This window comes from Malaya genurostris, chromosome 1 (genome assembly GCF_030247185.1).
Source record: "Malaya genurostris strain Urasoe2022 chromosome 1, Malgen_1.1, whole genome shotgun sequence".
Lineage (NCBI taxonomy): Eukaryota > Metazoa > Arthropoda > Insecta > Diptera > Culicidae > Malaya > Malaya genurostris.
Window position 1 is genome coordinate 103512652 of NC_080570.1, and position 20895 is coordinate 103533546.

General features: G+C 36.6%; 2 protein-coding genes across 4 annotated transcripts; one reads left to right on the forward strand and one right to left on the reverse strand.

Moving 5' to 3' along the window:
• Positions 1-1399: 1399 nt before the first annotated feature.
• On the forward strand, positions 1400-3877 carry LOC131425292 (protein zwilch). Its single transcript, XM_058587061.1, has 3 exons — positions 1400-2498; positions 2557-2630; positions 2687-3877. Exons 1-3 carry the CDS (start codon positions 1466-1468, stop codon positions 3476-3478), a joined length of 1899 nt encoding a protein of 632 aa, XP_058443044.1. The 5' UTR covers positions 1400-1465; the 3' UTR covers positions 3479-3877.
• A 6543-nt stretch (positions 3878-10420) lies between these two features.
• On the reverse strand, positions 10421-13719 carry LOC131425293 (probable 2-oxoglutarate dehydrogenase E1 component DHKTD1 homolog, mitochondrial). 3 transcript variants are annotated; one of them, XM_058587063.1, is made up of 5 exons: positions 13466-13719; positions 12612-13235; positions 11305-12555; positions 10638-11239; positions 10421-10578 (listed from the first exon to the last, which is right to left on the reverse strand). In XM_058587063.1, the coding sequence occupies exons 1-5, from the start codon at positions 13545-13547 to the stop codon at positions 10477-10479; spliced, it is 2661 nt and encodes an 886-aa protein (XP_058443046.1). In that variant the 5' UTR covers positions 13548-13719; the 3' UTR covers positions 10421-10476. The 3 variants fall into 3 exon arrangements, with proteins under 3 accessions (XP_058443046.1, XP_058443045.1, XP_058443047.1); XM_058587062.1 differs by having other exon boundaries at positions 12612-13292; XM_058587064.1 differs by having other exon boundaries at positions 12612-13292; positions 13360-13480.
• Positions 13720-20895: the final 7176 nt, after the last annotated feature.

Below are 20895 nucleotides of genomic sequence, written 5' to 3' on the forward strand. Positions count from 1 at the left end.
ATAAACACAGTCTAGATGACAGACAGGATGTTTTTGATAGGGTAACGTGGCGCCATCATGACACATGTGAGTACTGTCCCAAATAAAGGAATATTCGACATGACCGTTAAAATAATTGAAGAATCTAATTTGAGTGTCCTGTCTGTTAGTCTGTGCTACATCGTCACATCGATTGCCATACCATTATTTCTCATCACATTGTTAACTATCACGTAATGCGACGTTTCATAAGTCTCAACTATCACGTCACTCTTTGTAGACTTTTCAATGTTGCGTTCTGATGTGTTTGTTCAACACATTTCTTATGTTTAAATGCCTGGCTCAAATACATCAATTCTAGTTCTCAAATGATTCGACAGAGATAGCTCATAATTGATTAAGGGCAGTTGATTCCACCTTATACCCCGCAAAGTTGCATGAATTTATCTAGAACAGTGACTAATTTAAACAAACCTCATCATGCGAGATTTCAATTTGAAAAGTAGGATAAAGAATTGTCTTTTGAGCACAATGCCGTGGTATGGAGAGATTAAGATAATAATTTGTATCTTTTTTATCTGAAATTTAAACAACCACAGGCTTTTATCAGTCGACAGTTTCAGAAATAGTTTGAGTTGGTTCGTTTGTTTATTTATTTCAAGGCTCCTCGGTAACTAGTTTGTAGCAACTTAAACAGTGTTGCTCAGTAGGATTATTTTTATCATTATCAAGGGGTCATTTTATTTGTGATAACTGGTGATAAATCGTACACAGACAATTTTAATTCTATTATTTCTTCGGAGTGCCTGGTCGTGTCGTCGGATTAACCTTGTTTGTGCTTTTCATAAAACGACTTGAAACGTTTTTTGAAAAAAAAATGAGTAGATGATACTTTCTAAAATATTCTTAACTTAATGAACATTATCTTGTTTGGATTAGGTTTATATTGAACCATCGCAACCATCGAATCTCGTACAATAGCGAGAGAAAATTCAAATTCATGCGCCACAATAGCAGCACTGCGCACCAATACAATTGACATGATATGTTGATTGACGATGGCGTTGCTGAACTGAAGATTGACAGGGTCTGAAAATAGGTCGATAGTAATTTCCAAAATTCTCTAGTAAAAAAAGTCCTCTAAGACTTATCATATCAAAGATGGCTTAACAATGGAACTCTGTCTGCTGAGCTCGTTTAATGAAAAGTATGTGGCACGCAATCCAATGGTCCGTTTCAAAATCGGCAAACGAAAGACGGTCCAACCAATTTGTACGTTTTTTCCTTACATTTTTCTGTGTGTACTGTCTAGTTGCTATTCGATCATAGGTGGCGACCCAGGCGCTTAGGAGATGTAATTTCTTTTAAAGCTTACTAATTATTTTTAATAATTTCGAATTAAAGTGTATAAAATAGCGGAACTTGTCAAATTCGAATAATAAAGCGGTTTATGTTATTTTAAAATTTTGTTTCAAGTAAGCTAAGTATGCCTGCAGAAGTAATTAGTCTCGCGAACGTCTATGCATTTTTGAAAAATGCCTACGATTCTATAGATTTTCTTTTGGCACCCGCTCCAACCTACATCCAATCTTTGACGGAAACAGATTCCAAAATTGTTTTCGTTTACAAATATGATGAGATGCGAAGTAGAGTAATGCTCACCGATGGAAACGTATATAGTCCTAAAACAAGTAACACGTCTCAGCAAAATTTAGATTTAACCGGATCGCCACTCAAAGATGATGTGAAACTGGAGGATCTCAACATTTCGGATGAGCAGGGATTAATGATCTGTTTGGATAATCCATGGTTGGAGAAAGAAGAATGCTATACACCCATCCCAGCAGAGAAGGCACGAGCAGTTTTGCAAGAAGTGCTATCTAACAAAACTCTCGGTTCCGGAAGCCTGTGGGCATTGTGCGATGGACGCGATATGGATCAAACTGTTCTGCTTCAAGCTGAAATTAACGGATCGAATAAGTTCACAAGAGGGGTCGTCAAGCTCTTAGGCTGCTTTCCGGATGATCAGATTACAATGGTCAAACTACAGCGATGTCACGAGACCAATGCTCACGGGACAACTAAAGAACTGGAAACAAACATCGATTTGTGGCATAAAATCCAATCTCATATAAGTATCAAATTACATTGGACAAGCCACGCCAAGCAACCTTCGTTTTGCATTAACAAGAAGGCCGATATATTACTACGGCAGACAATTCGAGTTAATGACACACATTCAGTCGCTGAGTATTTTTGGAGTCAAATACATTTGCTGGATCAAATTAAGGAAAAAATTCTGCATATTCACAGTGAAGGCAGATTGAACTTTGGGAACGAATCTTTTGCCGGATCACTTGATGTGGATTTGATCAAAGAAAAAGTTCACAAGATTTTGACTGAATTTTGTATGGTTGAGTCAACAGACTACAAGTTAGCTCAGATAGGATCGATAGTTGAACGTGTCAAAAATAGAACTGCAACTGATGTCACTGATAGGTTGTGGAGTGTGCTAAAATGTTAGTTCAGAATGGTATTTTAAAATCGAGGAATCATTTTTATATTGCTTTGTTACAGATTGCTCGGGATATGAAGATCTGAAGGATGTTCTAACATATATTTTCAAGGCGTCTTCTAAAAGCAACCTCGCGGTTAGTTTTCGAGTTTCGTTTTCTGTACACTATAATGTTGTTTCTTTTATTTTTAGAACATTCCAAGTAACAATAATCGATTGGCGCAACTTATAAAATCTATAGCTCAAGGACGACTAGCCATTCCTATGCTAAGCGGAGCGGAACCACTAGAACTGCTGTTGGAAATTGGTTTAGAGAAAATATTCAATGATTATCAAATCATTTTTCACGAGAGCAAAATATGTAATTTGGATTTAGCAAATGTTGGTAGAAATGAAACATCCAATGGTTCAAAAAGTAATTTACGAGCGTCCAGTATACGCAAATCAATGTACGAATCCGTACAACCAACGTCGACGAAATTGTCTCAAACCCGGAAGACGGCACTCCTCTCTGGAACCGGAAGCACAGATTTAGATGAAGATGCTGGAGCAATTCGAAATAGTTATTTCAATGCAAACGATGCTAATTTTAAAATAGGAAAATTGGCACAAGTTCATTTATTATTAGAGCATTTGCTGTCGATCGAAACTCATCTAAAACTCAACAGTATTTATGCTCAAGTCGCTGAGGAATACTTTTCTCGGGCTACAGTCAGTTTTGAAGAGTTGCAGTCTCGTAAAACCGATCACTTGGAAATTCCCATTATGAATAATAAGATCATCGAACTAGTGGAAAACTCTGTTCCCTATATTAGAAAAGTACGAATGACTAGTCGAAATAAGTTCCGATCAGTGCAAAGCACATTCTATCAAAGCACAGATCCAATTTTGCCAACGAATTTGTTTACTCAATTAAAGGCTGTGTCAGGTGAAATGAAAAATTCCTATTGGTGTCTGGAGTACACTAAAATAACTAATATGTGAGTTAATTCAACCGTGAAATCATTGTGAAAAAATCGAAAGCAACGGAACTAGTTCACACAATGAAGCGTCAAGTGGATCTTAAAGGAAGAGGAATACTCATTATCGGTAATATTAAAACTTATGTTTTACTTTGGCACAAATTATTTTACCGATATCTTGAAATTGTAATATAGGAATTTGAAACAGTTATCTCGGTTTCTTGGCTCTTATAGAAGCTCATTTTTTTTTGCGAAAGAAATTTGGTTTACGATTTCAAAACTATTAATTATCATTAAAAAGGGTAACTTTAGTTTGAAATACTGAATAAGAAAAAATCAGCATGTTAAAGGGAATATTGATTACTTTTTTTGTTACTTCTTAAGTTTAGCTTTCTTCTTTTTTCGCGTTGTGATTTCTTTGATGTACATTGAGATATCCAAATCTACGACATTTTTGACGCAAATTCTACATTGTTTTTATTTCTACCACGCTTTTTTAACAATTAATAATACATAATAGATTTGTTTCAAATTTACTATCATATATATCACATTTAACCAGGGAACCCAATACATGAGAGCGCATATGCTCCAGAAGAGGATTGTGCCGACCATAAGCTTTAGGGACAAATCGGTATCAACACATGATTGGGTCATATCGTACGACAGTCACTCTGTAACTTCCATGTCCACAATAATTGATACGAGTTCGTAGATGGAAAACGAACCTAAAAAATTATTTACATTGTACTTGAATCCAATGCTCCACAATCGAGTAATGAACATTACAACTTTAGGAAGAATCTATGGTATAAATGGTCGTTCACCAGTGTGTTTAGGCTTATGTCCTTGTAAATGACAGTTAAGAGCTAAGGTTCTACCAAATGTCGTTCGCCGTTGTGATGTTCCTGTGATATATTTATTACCTTATTTTTTCATATACACTGAAATCATTTTTTATGCGAATTTACGTACCACATAAAAAAACCGCATAACTCTGAAAATTCGCATAAAAAACCGCATAACTCTGAAACTTCGCATAAAAAAAACCGCATAACTCTGAAACTTCGCATAAAGAAGACCGCAGAAGGGAAACCGCATAACTCTGAAAATTCGCATAAAAAAAACCGCATAACTCTGAAACTTCGCATAAAAAAGACCGCATAAAAAAACCGCATAACTCTGAAAATTCGCATAACTCTGAAACTTCGCATAAAAAAGACCGCAGAAGGGAAACCGCATAACTCTGAAAATTCGCATAAAAAAAACCGCATAACTCTGAAACTTCGCATAAAAAAAGACCGCAGAAGGGAAACCGCATAACTCTGAAAATTCGCATAAAAAAACCGCATAACTCTGAAACTTCGCACAAAAAGACCGCATAACTCTGAAAATTCGCATAAAAAAGTCGAGTAAAAAAACCGCATAAAAAAGACCTCAGTGTACACGTTGATTTCGAATCCTTACAGATTATCGTGATTTTTGACGCAATCCATGTTATGCAGTTCTTTATGTTATATTTTTGATTGGTGTAAACAAATTTGATTGCTTTCAGTTCCTCATGGAATTGAATTTATACAGTATTATTAGTTATATTCAGTTGAAGTTCCGTTATGTTTGTATAAATGCAGTCGAGTGATGACTGATAATCCGTATAAATCCGCTATCTAGGTTAATTGTTAGCTAATACAGCAAATCTAGTGCCTTTTACTACAGGAGGTTCTTTTGTACGGATCGAAGATTCACCGATCGACCAAGGCCAAGCTTTGGCGGCCGTTTATCGACTATTAACTCTAAGATAAGTAGTGTTTTATTTCTCTACTTCATTTTTTTCGTTCATACACGGACATAGTTCAAGACAAAAGGTTTAGATTTACCTGACCCTCCTCCAGATGATAAAATGGAAGCTTCTGATGGCAATAAATCTCGCATTAAAAATTATTCTGATGGGCTTGCACTCCCGGCCGGACCGGACCAAATCAAACGGAAAAAAATGAACCCTCTTAGATTATCGAAAGACCTGACCTTGAATCGAAAAAGTACACCCAGACAAGCTTAAGGTCTTGTAAACCAGTGCTAAACTTACTAACGAGATCGTTCAATATAAGCTTTTCACGCGGGAGTATTGCGTACCAGCTCATGAAGTCGAGATAGACGGCGTGATTACAGATCCGAGTCTGACTTGCGTGGACGTTCTTGACATGGGGTAGGCGGTTTTAAAACCCCCCTACTAAAGAATGTAAAGATACTGGATTGCAAGCAATTGCGTTCAGTATCGATCACTGGGGATGACACTAAGTCATATACCCCATCATACTCGTATTCTGGATCGAGTTCGTTTAAATGTTCGTCTTTTTGTGCCGCGGGTAATGAATTGCACCAATTTCAAAAATCGAGGCACACCGAATCCCATTGTTGCCAAAGATATCGTTTTATCAACTGTAGAGAAAGTCTTGCGGATAACTTCTGCGGTGGTGACATTGAAATTGGCATTGGCCCTCAAGCAACATTCCAAGCGCTGTTTGCTGAAATGTTGAAGAGTGCTACGCCTCCAGAAAATCTTTTCGCTGACAAGAGTGAGGCTGATGATCCATCTCCGGCGGTCCCTCATAGCTTCAGAAAGATATGAACTGTGTCTTCTCATAAGCTCCCTAGTAAGGGCTGGAAGTGATGGCGAAAAACTGGAGGAAAAACTCCAGGTCTTGAAAAATTAATTTCTGAGAAAGACTTTCCAACACTTCAAAACCCCCGAAAATCACTCTGAATATCATGTCTACCTTCAAAACTTCTAATGGCTGTTAATGGCTATCATACCCACAGTTGAAACATTTTTGAAGCAGTTGACTGCGAAATGGCTCCTTCTTTCAGCGATCGTATAATTCGATGGCTAAGCCACTCACCAAGATAACGGATACAATCACAGTGGAATTGTAGAAGTACCATCCCAAAAATTGATCCTTTCAAATTTCTAGTAAGCCACCTGAAATGTGACGCATCTGCATTGTGTGACACTTGGTAAGGACTCAGAACTAATTGGCTCAAGTGGCAATTAGTTCTGCTTCCTAGCCAAGTTTTATTGGTTTTATCGAATTAACCTCCTTTCGATACCATGTATTGAAACCGCCGCATGTCTTTTGCATTGCTTCCATCTATATTTCCTTAAGAGTCTCGGCTGGGCATCGGCGGCTCAGTGATATCATAGAGCTCCTTCCCGCACCGACGTTGGATTTAGGAGATTTTAACTTATATGCTACGGGATGGGATTGCATCACGACGATAACAGATCTATGCTACGATCCATTTAACCCTTACGGCTTGATTGCACGTGGAAGGTAGTTTCTGATCCCCATGGTAGCGATCATCTACCTATCTTAATTTCAATCGCCTGCAGATTAAGAATATCGGAGACAATCAATGTTTTGTATGACCTCACACAAAAATTGATTGGAATAGCTATGCGACCGCGTATCTGAGAAATTTGACAGAATTCGACAACTTTCATTCACAATTCGTATCGGCCGATTGCTATGCTTTCCTTTATACGGAAATTTTTGGAAAAAATGGTTCTCTGATGGCAGACACGAATGGAATATAGATCAGAATACAACTATTATTTTCAAGGAAATAAAGTAGAATGACAACAAAAGACACATACGAAACACGGTTAAATAGAACCACTGGAATTAAGATCAAATAAGATATATACTATGACCAAATGTAAGAAAATCAACATAAATAAATAATCAAAAATGTTTGGTTATTATACATAGTTTCCTTATATTGAAAGAGATGGTGACGGAGATGGAAAGCATTTTGGGTAGGGCTACAAAGCTGACTGGAACCCCTTCCTCACCAAAATGTTATATAAGGAAACTTTAGGAATAAGGAAGACTGGATTAATTTCAGTTTACGTTCACCCTGTTCTAGTAGTTTGCATAACAGCGATTGACGGCTTTCTTGTACAATTCATTTATCTGCACGTAGTGGGGCATTTCTCTAAAGTTATGAGTACCTTTCGAGGGAGGCTCGTTTGGTGTATTTGTAACAGTTTGTCATTGATGGATACCGGGTGTGCTTTTGTACCAACTAATCTATGCGATGGACTGTTTATCACATTAAATAACGTCAGTATAGAAATGTATAGATTTTGCCCATCATTCATGGTTGTGACGTCAGCTTGGAACGTGCCAAGTGTGAGACAAGGAATAAAGAATCCACCCGGAAATGTCTGTCATTTTATGCTGCAAACGTATAAGAGTGTTACGATCAAGACTTCATCCATGGTATCGGTCCTGCGGGTCACTGCACTAAATCATTAGCAAGATCTGAGAACGATATTTTACCGCAGGAATCGATGGAGTGAATCGTATGTTTCATTTAGAAAAAAAAGGTCGACTTTCACCGATTGTAAACGGATCTGTGTGACAACATCAGGTAAGACTCATCCTAAGTAGCATTCCGCAACTAGTTCTGATACGACAAAGTCCAAACTATGTTGCAACAAGAGCACGAGTATGTGTTTTATGTTATACTGGTTAAAACATGGTGACAGCAATGTTTTATCATAACATAACTAGTTACGAAATAGTTATTCAGGTTTCCAATCATAACATCTTTGTGTCATATTGAATTTAATATAATTTATAAGCTATCGTTACTTAATCCAAACATATTTTTAATCACAACAATGCTTTTAGTCACTAGTTGAAAATAGGTTTATTTGACTTCAATACTAGCAACCCATAACTAGTTTTGATACCACTTAATTCAATTGTGTTGCAACAAGAGCACGAACATGTTTTTTATGTTATACTGGTTAAAACAAGGTGACAGTGGTGTTTCTTTATAACGTAAACATTAAACTAACTATCATTTGTAAGTTATCGTTACTTGATTCTGAAATATCTTTAATCACAGCTATGTTTTAAGCTACTAGTTGAAAAAAGGTTTATTTTCCGTTGCGAAACCATTGTAAATACGTTAACGTATGTGTGAATCGTTACTATGAATTGATATAGCAATAACTTGAATATTATAAGATTATAACATATAATTTTTTCATTAATTCAGATAGTTATCGGTAAGTTTTCCCAACGTTATGACAACTAAAATGCAAACAAAACAACCTTTTTTATCTTGAATATGGTGAACACAATATGGAGTCTCAAGAGGTGTATGAAACGTAAATAAAACTAGGATATTACTTTTTTCAAAACTACTTTTTGCCGAAAATAGTGAAAGGCAGAATAGTCATTTTTGTTCTATGCACTCTCATAAACACGAAGAAAATAATATAGGGATTGAACAACGATTGTGATAATATTATAGTTCTCATGATATATGAATTTAAAATGATGAGAAATCACTCTACTTGGAATAATTTTGAGCATTCTGAACATAGGGTTATTTTGTTGTTTATTTTTTATATCTTAATAAACAGATTTTGATTGAAGGCGCATAAAAACATTAAAGTAAAATTGAATTCCACTCGACAGTTTTTGGATCGTTGTGAAATTTGTACCTTGTATCAAGTTTGTGACTTAAAGTACTCTTCTGCTTTTTTATTGATGATAGAAAAGTATTCTGGATTCATTCAATGTTTATAATGTCGATGATGACTAAGTTTCAACTAGTTTACTTGAAAACAAGTTCATGTTATGAAAAGATAAGTTATTTCATTATGGCATTACAACGTAACGATAACATATTTTTAACCGACTTAACAACTAGTAGAAACTGCGCTTTTTGAGTCATGCAAGTGGTTAGATGTTAGTAACAATCACTTAAATATCTGGTTGCAAACTAGTCACAAACAAGCTAGCGTAACAAAAATTATTACTTGGGATGTTACCAAAGACTACACGTGTTCGCTATCCACCAGGTGTGATGCGAATACAAAGGCCTGTCCATGGATTTCCAATCATCCTACTACATAATCGAACGGGATCAGTTATAAAAGATCATGCACGGCTACGGATTTCTGGACAACCTGCCTACGATGGCTTATAGTGTTTGCTATTCGAGGATTCATTGGCATAAAGGTTATTGAGGTCTTTTGGCATACGGTCATTTCGCATACGGGGGTAGACCAAACAAAAACACATTTATACCAAATCACCGGATTATGCCAAATAGAGTTTATGAAAAATGTCTTTATGGTAATTGACCGTCGGTGAAGTGACCGTACACCGTCCAAAATACCCGGGGTGGCGCGGCTACGGTGAGTTGGTATGTTGCTATAATGTCCGAAAACAACACGGTTGAAATGGACCTCGAAAATCATTCGATCGGTACTAGAAGAGGCACGCAGCAGGTTAGAGGGTTCGATCAAAATGAGGATGACCTAAGGATTCTTTGCTGCTATCGAGGCTGCAAACACCCATGAATCGAGTTGAATGGTGAGACTGTTATTCGTTGGATTTAACCTTATCTATACAATCGTCATCTAATCATTACGTTAAACAATTTAGTTCATTAAGTGTCTCGTCTTTTCCTGGATTCACGCAAAGAATTTATCTTGTTTTTTAACTTCTTAGTTAGCTTTAGGAAGGTCATGACTTTTTTTTACCAGAATACCAACGCGCCCTTAGTGCTTTCGAACGAAAGATTTATTATTTACGACGAAGTTGAAATGTAAAAACGAACTTGGGGGCGGCGTAGGTACCAATAGGTATAACAACAGCTTGTAGAACAACCTAACACTCACACGGGTAGATTTTTACTAATTCACGAAGTAGCTTCACTTCTCAAGAAGAGGTGTTATTTGTAACCTTTAGGTCTTTTTAGCCCTAGGCTAATCTCGTTGACGTATCGTATCGTGTGTTCTTGAACAGATATACTTTCGATCTTCCGAGTTTGAAACAATTCCTGATCCTGTTTGCTGGAGTTATGACTTTCGATTCATTCTAGACCCGAGCACAATTTCTAAATGTTTTTTTTCTATACTCAAAATAAACGTCTAATCTAATTTTGATATCTGAGGTTTTTATTGAAGATGTATGAAATTTGAAAATTGTCTTTTTACTGGAACGCCGATTTAATTACTTGTTCTGCTTCTTTTGCGTGCCATGAGCTTACTCCAACCGCAATTGTGGCTCCTTCATAGCGTCCTCTGTAGTGGATCTAGGGAACGAAATGCAGTTATTTAGAGTATCTAGCAGTTTATGTTCGAAATTGTTTACCCTTCTCCCGCACATGTTTTCAAACCTTGGATGGATAAAGCTCCACGCACCCATATTACGATGTTCTTCTTGACTCCAGATGAACTCCCGGGCATTAGTGTATTTCTGCAACTCATCGAGGATATTCTGCACGGGGAAGGGACACAGTGACTCTACTCGTACTATTGCTACGTCACTGTTTTTGGTTTCCAAACGTTCGTTGTTTAAATTGTAGTAATGTTTTCCGCTGCATAGGATAACACGCTTGACCTTTTTGGGATCCGTTATTAGATGATCCCCAATAACAGGCTGGAAAAATGTCCCGGGGGCCATATCAGCATGGGTAGAGACACACTCTGATAGACGAAGCAACGTTTTTGGTGCTACAACTACCAAAGGTTTGCGAAAATTCCGTATCATTTGACGACGCAGTGCATGAAAATACTGAGCTGGCGTTGACGGATTGATGATTTGAATGTTAACATCATCGCCATCCGGGATACATTCCTTAGAATCAGTCATCTGAAGAAAGCGTTCCATGCGACAAGAACTGTGTTCGGAAGCAGCACCGTCAAAACCATGCGGTAGTAGCACGACCAATCCGTTACAAATCATCCATTTTGCTAGTTAAAAGTTGAGCTGTTTTAAAACAACGATAACTACACAATTAAACTTTTGAAATACTTACTTTCGCCACTCACTAAAAATGTATCAATTATAATTTGAGCTCCGTTGAAAAAATCTCCGAATTGAGATTCCCATATGATTAAATTATTCGGATTATCGATAGCCATTCCGTACTCGAACCCAAGTACTGCTTCTTCAGACAGTATGCTATTCGCCAATTCAAGTTTACCTCCTGATCCGCCTTCCAATTCGTTCAACGGAATAAAAATTTCGTTCGTGTTTTGGTCCACAAACATCGCATGACGCTGTGAGAATGTACCTCTTCCGACATCTTCACCACTGATGCGCACGTTGAACCCCTGATACATTAAACTTCCGATGGCCATGGCTTCTGCGGTAGCCCAATCTATACGCATTCCTTCCGAAATTTTCTTCAATCTTGCATCCACGTGGTGTTTTCTGAGGTGAGGATGTAAAGTGAATTCCGCCGGATATGACACGCTTGTTGTACCTATCATCCTTAGCAAACTATAGGCGACACCTGTATCCCAAGTGGTGATGTCGTTACTTGCTTGCTGTATTCCATTCCACTGCTGCTCAAAATAACTTTTTTCTGGTTGAAACTCATTCACACTTTGTAATTCTGCGTTAAGATATTCTGTGTGCCGTTTGATTGTGCTGTCAACATCACTCTGAGTCAATTCTTCTGCATCGAGCAATTTACGAACGTACAGGTCGGGCACTGAGCTTCTGTTGTGGATTACATTGTATAGTAATGGATTCGTGAACGTTGGATCATCCAACTCGTTATGACCCCACCTTCGAAAGCAGTTCAAATCGATGAAAATATCTTTACTAAACTTTTGCTGATAGTCAAAAGCTAACTGGGTAACTTTCGACACAGCTTCTGGATCATCTCCGTTAACATGAAGTACGGGTGCCATAATACTTTTAGCTAAATCTGAGGCGTAACGTGTGCCTCGTCCACGATCACCTGGTGTTGTGAATCCTACTTGGTTATTTACAATCATATGGATGGAACCACCCACATCAAAGTTTGGCACAGCAGCCATCATCAAACATTCCTGGTTAATACCTTGACCAGTGAAGGCAGCATCCCCATGCAGTTGAACGTTCAGTATCTTGGAGGATGCTGGTGGGCTACGATCGTCGTAAGGACCGTCTCGTTGCGTAAGCTGCTTCGCACGTGTTTTGCCCATGGATACTGGATTTACAGCTTCCAAGTGCGATGGATTGTGAAGCATGTTGAGGTGTATTGTTTTATCACGAATCTGCAGATTCGTTGCTACATCTGGAAAGAGGAACCGATGAACAGTACATTTCATTATGAGTATGAGTAGAACTTACGAAAGTGACTGGCAATATCGCACATTGCCTTCACATCTGGTGGAAATTCAGGAAGTCCTTTAAATTTTCGAAATATTTTAGCAGGACGAGTGTCGAACAGTGTCGTCAGGACGTTCAATTTCCCCCGGTGTGGCATACCTACGACGATGTTTTTCAGATCTGCATCGGCCGCACTGATGAACAATTGTCGATAGAAGGCCATTATGGATTCCGCTCCTTCACCACCATAACGTTTGACCGTGGGAAACTTGGACGCCAGGAAGTTATCGAAAATTTGCGATTTCAAAAGTAGTTCAGCGATTTCACGTTTGTCATCAGCTGTCAACGCCGAGTGAAATACTCGTTCATAGTTTTCTATCAACCATTCGCGTTCTTGCTCATTTTCTATGAACGACAACTCAATGCTGGATGATCCGCAATAAATTTGTTTCAGCAAATCTTCTAATTGGTTTGTAGTAATTGCGGAGGATACGTTCGAATTAACAATACCGAACTGATCGACTTGTTCGTTTCCAGATAAACCGTAACGTCCGCGGTCTAGTTCGGCTATACTGTTTTCTGTCGGTTGCCGGAAACAGACCGGATCGATGGATGCCATCCGGTGGCCATGGTTTCGGTAAGCCTCTACCCAACGAAACAAATTGCTATTTTTAACTCGAGCATCAATAGTTCGATTGTCCACTGAAATTTCATTACAATTTTAACACGACATTATTTTTTTTTTGAAAATACAATCAAAATACTCAACGATACTGTCTGCTCGATGATAAGATATAGACGAACTCAACAAACGATGCTCAACAAACAGGTGATTTAATGTGAGTTAACATGCAAGCTTCAAAGATTGAACTTACGCTGGAATTTTATTCGTGGTTTTGGCATGAATCCAAAGACACCTGCAGTGCTGTGATACTTCCTGCTGATTAGTCTATACATGGCTCCGTTCCGCAACAAATATGCTCAAGATAGTTGTATTTCAATGTACCACTTTCTTTTAAATTCGACCTTCCCGGTGCTCAAGTAGCAAAAGGAACAACGTGGATGTTATGATTCTATTTTTCTCGCCTATCTGCTTTCGCAGTGCGGCGATGTGATCGACTAGTACAGTTCGAGAGTTGCAAAGAAACTGAGAGTCACAAGGAATGTTGTTGATCTCTCGTTTTTAATTCATGTGGGGTCGCTTATCTTTCTCCTTGGGTCTGCTCACAGCATTCAGATACACACCGAAACGATTGAGGATGAAACACTTTACCTGATTTGAACTATTCGCCAAGGGAAAATTGTGGCACAGAGGATTTAACTGAATATGTATTGGTAGCCTATTATAGTGACCAGCCCTCATTTTAATCTAAGATTTTTTTTGCAACCGAGCATAGAATGTTTGTGTTTGAATACTGATAACTTCGTAAATGCGTGGCCGATCGTCACGTTTCGTTATTTTTTTCTTCTTTAAGAGACAGTTCGACGAGTGTTTGGTCGGGTTATTGGACCACATGTTCTTTTTCGATCGTTTGTTTGAAATTTTTACGCTTTTAACAAACGAATGCGAAAAATGAATAAATTTGTTTAAACGAATGCGAAGGAAATGCAGAAGTAAGGTAGAAAGGTAATAGAATTGTTGGAGCATCGACTTTTGATCGGAGCTCCGGAGACCCCTAGTGTTTTATACGATTCTGCTTAGCTCGATGAAATCGGAAAATGTATGTGTATGTGTATGTGTGTGTATGTATTAATTAACCGCACAATTTTCTCGGAGATGGCTAAATCGAGTTTTACAAATTTAGGCTCGTTTGAAAGCTACTATTGGGTCATTGATCAAGTTTGGATATCAAATGGCTGTCATTGCTGGTTCCGGAGATATTATGGTATAAGTGACATACCCGACAAAGCTATAATTAGTCCAATTAGTTCTATATTCAACTATCATAGAGCTAATTGGTTTGAATACAGATCTCATATTGAAAATCATGTGGATCATGAAATTATTTTAGAAAATTCTGTGGACATCGACACAGTAATAGATAATTTGAATCATTACATTATCGAAACTTGAAATCTTCCAGTTCCCAAAGCTCAAACTAAATTTAATTCTCCTATATTGATGACAATATTCAACTGCTCATTCTGTTGAAGAATGTTCGTCGGCTAAAATATTCAACGAAATTAAACATAAATATACTCTTTTGCGAAATAAAAATTTCGCTTAAGAATTTGAACAAATTAAACCATAGTCTAAACCTTTCTGGAAACTTTTTAAGGTTCTTAAGAAACATCAGAAACCAATTCAAGAAAGAAAATCAAATACTTACAAATGGCGAAAAGGCTCAAAAACTTGCTCAGCAATTCCAGAGTGTCCACAATTTTAACTTGAAAATGAAGTATCACTGAAATATTTCCATTCAAGTGTTATTACAAGATAACATTACTGAGACAAATTTTGATGAAATTAAGTCAATTATTAGGAAACTAAAAACATGAAGGCTCCTGGTAATGATGGAATCTCTAATATTCTTATTAAAAATCTTTCCGATGTTGCCTTAAGAATCTTGGTTAAAATTTTCAACAAGTGTTTTTTATTAGTTTACTTCCCGAAAAGATGGAAAAATGCTAAAGTAATTCCTATCCTCAAACCTGATAAAAACCCAGCAGAAACATCAAGTTATCGACCAATTAGCTTACTTTCAGTATCATCAGTAAACTTTTTGAAAAAATTATCTTGTTGAGAATGATGTCTCATATAAATAAGAATTCAATTGTTTTTACCAGAACAGTTTGGATTTCGTCATGAACATTCAACTACTCATCAACTTGTAAGAGTAAATAACATGATAAAAGCTAATAAATCTTCTGGGTTATCCACTGAAGTTGCTCTTCTAGACATAGAAAAATCATTCGACAGGTTTAGCACAAAGCAAATAGCAAAAATGTCTGATTTCCAGTTTCCTATTTGTTTGATCAAAATGATTCAAAATTATTTAACTGATCGTACTCTTCAGGTTAGCTATCAGAATTGTAAATCTGAATTGCTTGCTGGTTCGAGCGTAGCTCCAATCTTGTATATTTTCACTTCTGATCTTCCAAATCTACCTGTTGGTTGTCAGAAATCGCTATTCTGTGACGACACAAGTCTGTTAGCCACAGGTAGAAATCTAAGAGGGATCTGCAGTCACCTACAAACAAGCTTAAATATTTTCAGTGATAATCTGTCAAAATGGAAAGTTTCACCAAATGCAACCAAACCGCAATTAATTATCTTTCCTCATAAGCCAAAAGCTTCTTTCCTTAAACCAAACAATAATCATATTATCAAATTGAACGGCTTGGAATTGACATGGTCTGGTCGAGCAAAATACTTGAGTTTAACTTTCAAGGATCACATTGAGGGAATCCAGGCAAAGTGCAATAAATACAATTGATGTATATATCCTCGTATAAACGGGGGTCTAGGCTCTGTCTAAAAAACAAATGGTTAATTTATAAACAAATTTTCAGACCAGCCATGCTTTATGCAGTACCAATTTGGTCAGGTTGTTGTTCCACCAGGAAGAAAACGCTTCAAAGGATTCAGAATAAAATTCTGAAAATGATTTTGAAGCGTCCTCCCTGGTTTAGTACAAATGAGTTACACAGACTTACAAATATAGAACCATTGGATGTAATGTCACATAATATTAGAAGCAAATTCCGACAAAAATCGATGCAATCTTGAATTGCATCGATTCGCTCTCTGTATTAGTAAGTTAGTATATAAGTAAGTTAGTGTATACAATACAAGTAGGTTTACTTTCGAACGAATACGAACAAGTCATTCTTGTTTTCACCCGAATGTGTTTCTTAGAAAGATTCCAAGCATCGAAGAAGTGACGAATGCTACATTATAAAAAATATCATACTAAAGATCTATTTCATTCAAGTCGATGAATAAAATTTTAAAAGTGCAAAATAAAAAAAAGCACTGAAGATAGCAGTCCGGTTAGTAGTATCTGCGAAAAATATGTTGCATTTTTCTTGCAATCTTGTCATATTTTCGAAAGTCTACATATTGATTACATTGGTAAAATCATGCATTTAGTATAAAATAAAGCATGTTTACTCATCGTATAATTTCCATAAAATACTTAATGGATATGGTGAAATTTGATACGTAAAGACTTGAAACCGCGCATATATTCGAATGCTTGCCAGAAAAACAACAAGCCTTTTACTACACAGCAAAAAATAATGAGATTTACCGATGACGTAAATCCGCATATGACTCAAATCATAAGAACGTAGTTCGTAAAATAACTGAATTTAACAAGAATGATTTACATATATGTCGAACATACACTACTTTTACAGCAGACGAGTAAATTTACATGCCTAAACGCTTAGAAATATGTCAGAATGCATTAAATATGTGTAAGATCTACAGTAAAAAAAAGTCATTTTTGACGCTCGTATATGTCGGTCTTAGAAGACGTAAATTTACACGATATTTTCTTGGTGTGCACATACTAAGAAAAATTTACATCTTTATAGATGCACAATTCAACGCATGTAAAGATGAGTCATATCAGTAACTTCACAGTTAATGTAGCTGCAGCTTACATCGATACAGACGCAAATTTTATTTTTACATGTTAGGAGATGTAATATTGTGCCATCGCCGAAGAAATTACGGCATGCTTGAATTTCCGTCAAACGTAAATTTCATTTTTTCTAAGAGTGTACACTCAAAAAAATGCAGGGTTGCGCGACCGATCATAATGACATTAAGAATGCAATTTTAAAACACTCATCAACAGGTAATTTAACCCTCAGGGTACGGACTGGGTTACCGTAACCCGAGCGAAATTTGAAAGAAGCGCCATGCGAAGAGAAGTCGTTCACATTTTTCATTATAATTTTTTTTTCAATCAGTTAAATGATTAATCTGACAACTCTATTATATTTTTGAGACAATTTCACACAAAATAAAAAAAAATTATTCAAATTGACAAAGTACAGCTCGATATACACCCAATCAAAGTCGCTGGGTTAGGCTAACCCTGTCCGTACTGAACGTAACTTTTTTATAGTCCGTACCCTGAGGGTTGAAAATAGTTAGAACTTTAAGTTACTAATATATCATTGTCAACTGCGTTCAAGAAGTATTTATAATAATATTGATAACAAAATTTTTTTTTGCAAACTTAAAATAGAGATATCTGTTCACGACAAGCGCAACCGGTGACATGTTTACTATGTTTGATGCATGTTATTGGGTAACGTTGAATAATGGTTGTATGTGAAGTCCACAACAAATTGGTGTTTCTTTTCAGATCTACTTCTTAGAACTTATGTATTTTGGTTTATTTCTTATTGAAATTAAGATTGTTATATCATATAATTCTTGAATGCAAAAAAAAATCTCTGTTTTCCTTATCATAAATCAACAACCAAATTGACACCACCCAAATAGCAATTAAAATTTGTTATGATTGGCATGTTTCACAATTGCTTCAGATCGGTTATTTTTGTTAGATATGTTAGACAATTGACAAAAGCTTACACCACGATAATACGCCGGCTCACACAGCGTTGGTTGTGTCGCAGTTTTTGGCCAAAAACTCAACCAATATCATCAACCAAGGCCCCGTGTGAATTTTCCTCTTCCCCAGACTGAAATTGCCATTGCGGGGAACGCGTTTTGAGACCATAGAGACCATAAAAGAGAATTCGCTGCGTGAACTAAAGGCCATACCTTCGGCGGCCTATAAAACTTGTATGGAAAATTCGATCAAGCGTTGGCATGCATGTATTGCCACAGGAGGAGAGTACTTTGAAGGCGATAAGAAAGAAATTTAATCAAAATTTTGTGTTTTTTGATAAAATTCCGGTTCTTTTTTGATCATAAGGTATGGGAATCACTGGTGCTGTAGTATATTCGAAGTAAAAAGTGACGTATAAGCTACTCTAAATGGTTTGAACGAACGATATAATAAGACGTTTCATTCTGACTTTTGATAGTAAAACTAATGGTGGGTAGTGTCAGAAACAGTAGTACAGTGTTGACGTGGATAAACAATATTGGGGCAAAACCAAATGTAAAATTTTTGAATATCGACAAGCCGGAAATCACCATCTAGATTTTTAAAGTAGCTTAAAACCTCAATTATCAAATTGTACTTGACAACACAGAAAGTCGCCACAGAAAGAAGACTACTCGTCGAACAGATGGCAAGACCGATTTCATACATGTTTAATACCAATATTTGTGTTTAGCCACATTTAATGAAACAAATATATATCTATGATTATTTTTATGACACAACTTTGAACTGAATCCATTTACAAACCATCCTTTCGCTCGTAAATGGGGATTCCAGTATGCACACGACCCCGTCGACAAATCAATCCATTTTTAAACTTACAATATTGAAGCAATCCTTTCGAATCAAGTCAAATATGACAAATCGATCAACAAATCACAGAGATGAAAGCCCTTCAAATTAGGTCCGAAAAATCTATCGCCGATAGTTCTAAATTGTCCTGTTAGTTGCCATAGAATCTACAGCTGATCGGTATTCAATATACTCAGGCGAACACGGTGAATAGCAGACGGAAAAAAGCATTCACATACTTCTTCTTTGAACGGCAGCCAACGATTAAAGTTAAAATTGTAAAATGACATATTTTTAGATTCCCTTTTGTGCGAAGGTTCATACGATGCAGAAGAGAGCGATACTTTTTCTTGCGTGACGTGAATCCTCCTTATACATATCGAAGCAGAATTGCTACTAAATGAAATCCGAGATGTAAAGCAACGATCGAAACCGTCGGTCGTGCGAGCAATCATGATTCTTTGGTTGTCTCGTGAAAACATAGGTCGATCGAAACCAATTTTTCAAAAGTAAGGTCAAAAAAATATGTTGCTGCGTTAAACAGAATAGTGTTCCTATTAATTGAATCAATATTATCATTTAACATTAGTATGTAAAAAAGAGTAAATACAACATACAATAAACAATAAACAAGAAATCGAAATAGCAACCAAGATGAAAGGCTAAAGGGTCAAAACACTAGTAATATGAAGTACTGATGTGAAACACAAATAGGGGAGAGTGTTCGGTTCACATTATGCAGGTATATATACATCAATAGAAAGCTAAAGTCCTTAGCTAACAATCGAATAATAAACCAAGTTGATTCAATCGAATGAAAATGTCTTATTATTATTTTAGTAAAGTGATAAATTTTGGTCATTTCAGAAATGGTGTTCGGTTACCGGTACCCCAAAAAATTTCGCTAAAAATGGAAAAATATAAGTAAAGACTGCAATTATTCAAAGAAAAAACGGAATTTATTCTTTTCGGAGGCGTTTTGGACAAAAGTCTTTATTGTCTGATGATAACTTCGCCTTGGCTTTCTTGATCAATGATTTGGATGGTGGCGCCAGCCGAATTTATTGGCTTCTTATCCACTAAGCAACGTTTAATGGTAAAAATCAGAGCATTAAACAAATTTTCCTTGACGAACCAGACAGAACAAGAGAACCAAAGTTTTTACTTATATGACGGATGTATTGAAGCCGTCAAGTTGTCCATGTTTAGCATATCACCAGAAATGCCAGGTAATACAATAAGTTTAACTAGCAAAAACGAAAATATCGCGCCAATTTTCAAAAGGCTTTAATTTCTGATGTCTGCAAACAATCGAAGTTTTAGAAGAGTGTAAAAAGTCTTTAGTCGAAAGGTTTACATTTGATAATTTACAGACAAATTTGCAGACTTGGCATCTCTGCATATCACTGACCATTTTTCGCGATTTGTCGAAAAAATATGGCGTGTCGGTAACCGAAATCGGTAGACATTTTGGAAATAACAAAAAAAAACGTTGGTTGCGAAAATTTTGATAGCATCCGGTATTAAGGTGAAATGTAGCGTCATAAAATGCGCGCAAAATTTTATCCGCTTCAGTTGAACGAACCGTCGCACAAAGCGGACACATAGAAACGAGAACTTTTTTCAATGATTGAGCGCAGTGGGCTTACCTCTCGTTATATTGGCTTGTAAAAAAGACTGGAATACTTAGTTATGATAAATTTGATTTCGAAAACTTAAGTGTTTTTGCTTTTTCGAAAATCGGTCTAGTTTTTGAATAATTGATTAAAATCGCGATTTTCGCATTCCGCTACATTTCACCATAAATCACGAAATAGGTCGATATTCAAGTATTCAATCCACTCACCTTTTCGATTGATGCATTTCAATTTATGATGCTATAAAAAAGTCATAAAGAACTTTTGTGTTGATTTTCACGC

What these genes read in the sequence shown, in the direction of transcription:
- LOC131425292 (XM_058587061.1), top strand. Translation starts at nt 1,466, where the DNA reads ATGCCTGCAGAAGTAATTAGTCTCGCGAACGTCTATGCATTTTTGAAA. An exon ending in GTTGTGGAGTGTGCTAAAAT is followed by an intron (nt 2,499 to 2,556) that starts GTTAGTTCAGAA and finishes GCTTTGTTACAG; the next exon opens with ATTGCTCGGGATATGAAGAT. An exon ending in CTTCTAAAAGCAACCTCGCG is followed by an intron (nt 2,631 to 2,686) that starts GTTAGTTTTCGA and finishes TTTTATTTTTAG; the next exon opens with AACATTCCAAGTAACAATAA.
- LOC131425293 (XM_058587062.1), bottom strand. Translation starts at nt 13,547, where the DNA reads ATGTATAGACTAATCAGCAGGAAGTATCACAGCACTGCAGGTGTCTTT. An exon ending in ACCACGAATAAAATTCCAGC is followed by an intron (nt 13,293 to 13,465) that starts GTAAGTTCAATC and finishes ATGAAATTTCAG; the next exon opens with TGGACAATCGAACTATTGAT. An exon ending in AAAACATGTGCGGGAGAAGG is followed by an intron (nt 10,579 to 10,637) that starts GTAAACAATTTC and finishes TTCGTTCCCTAG; the next exon opens with ATCCACTACAGAGGACGCTA.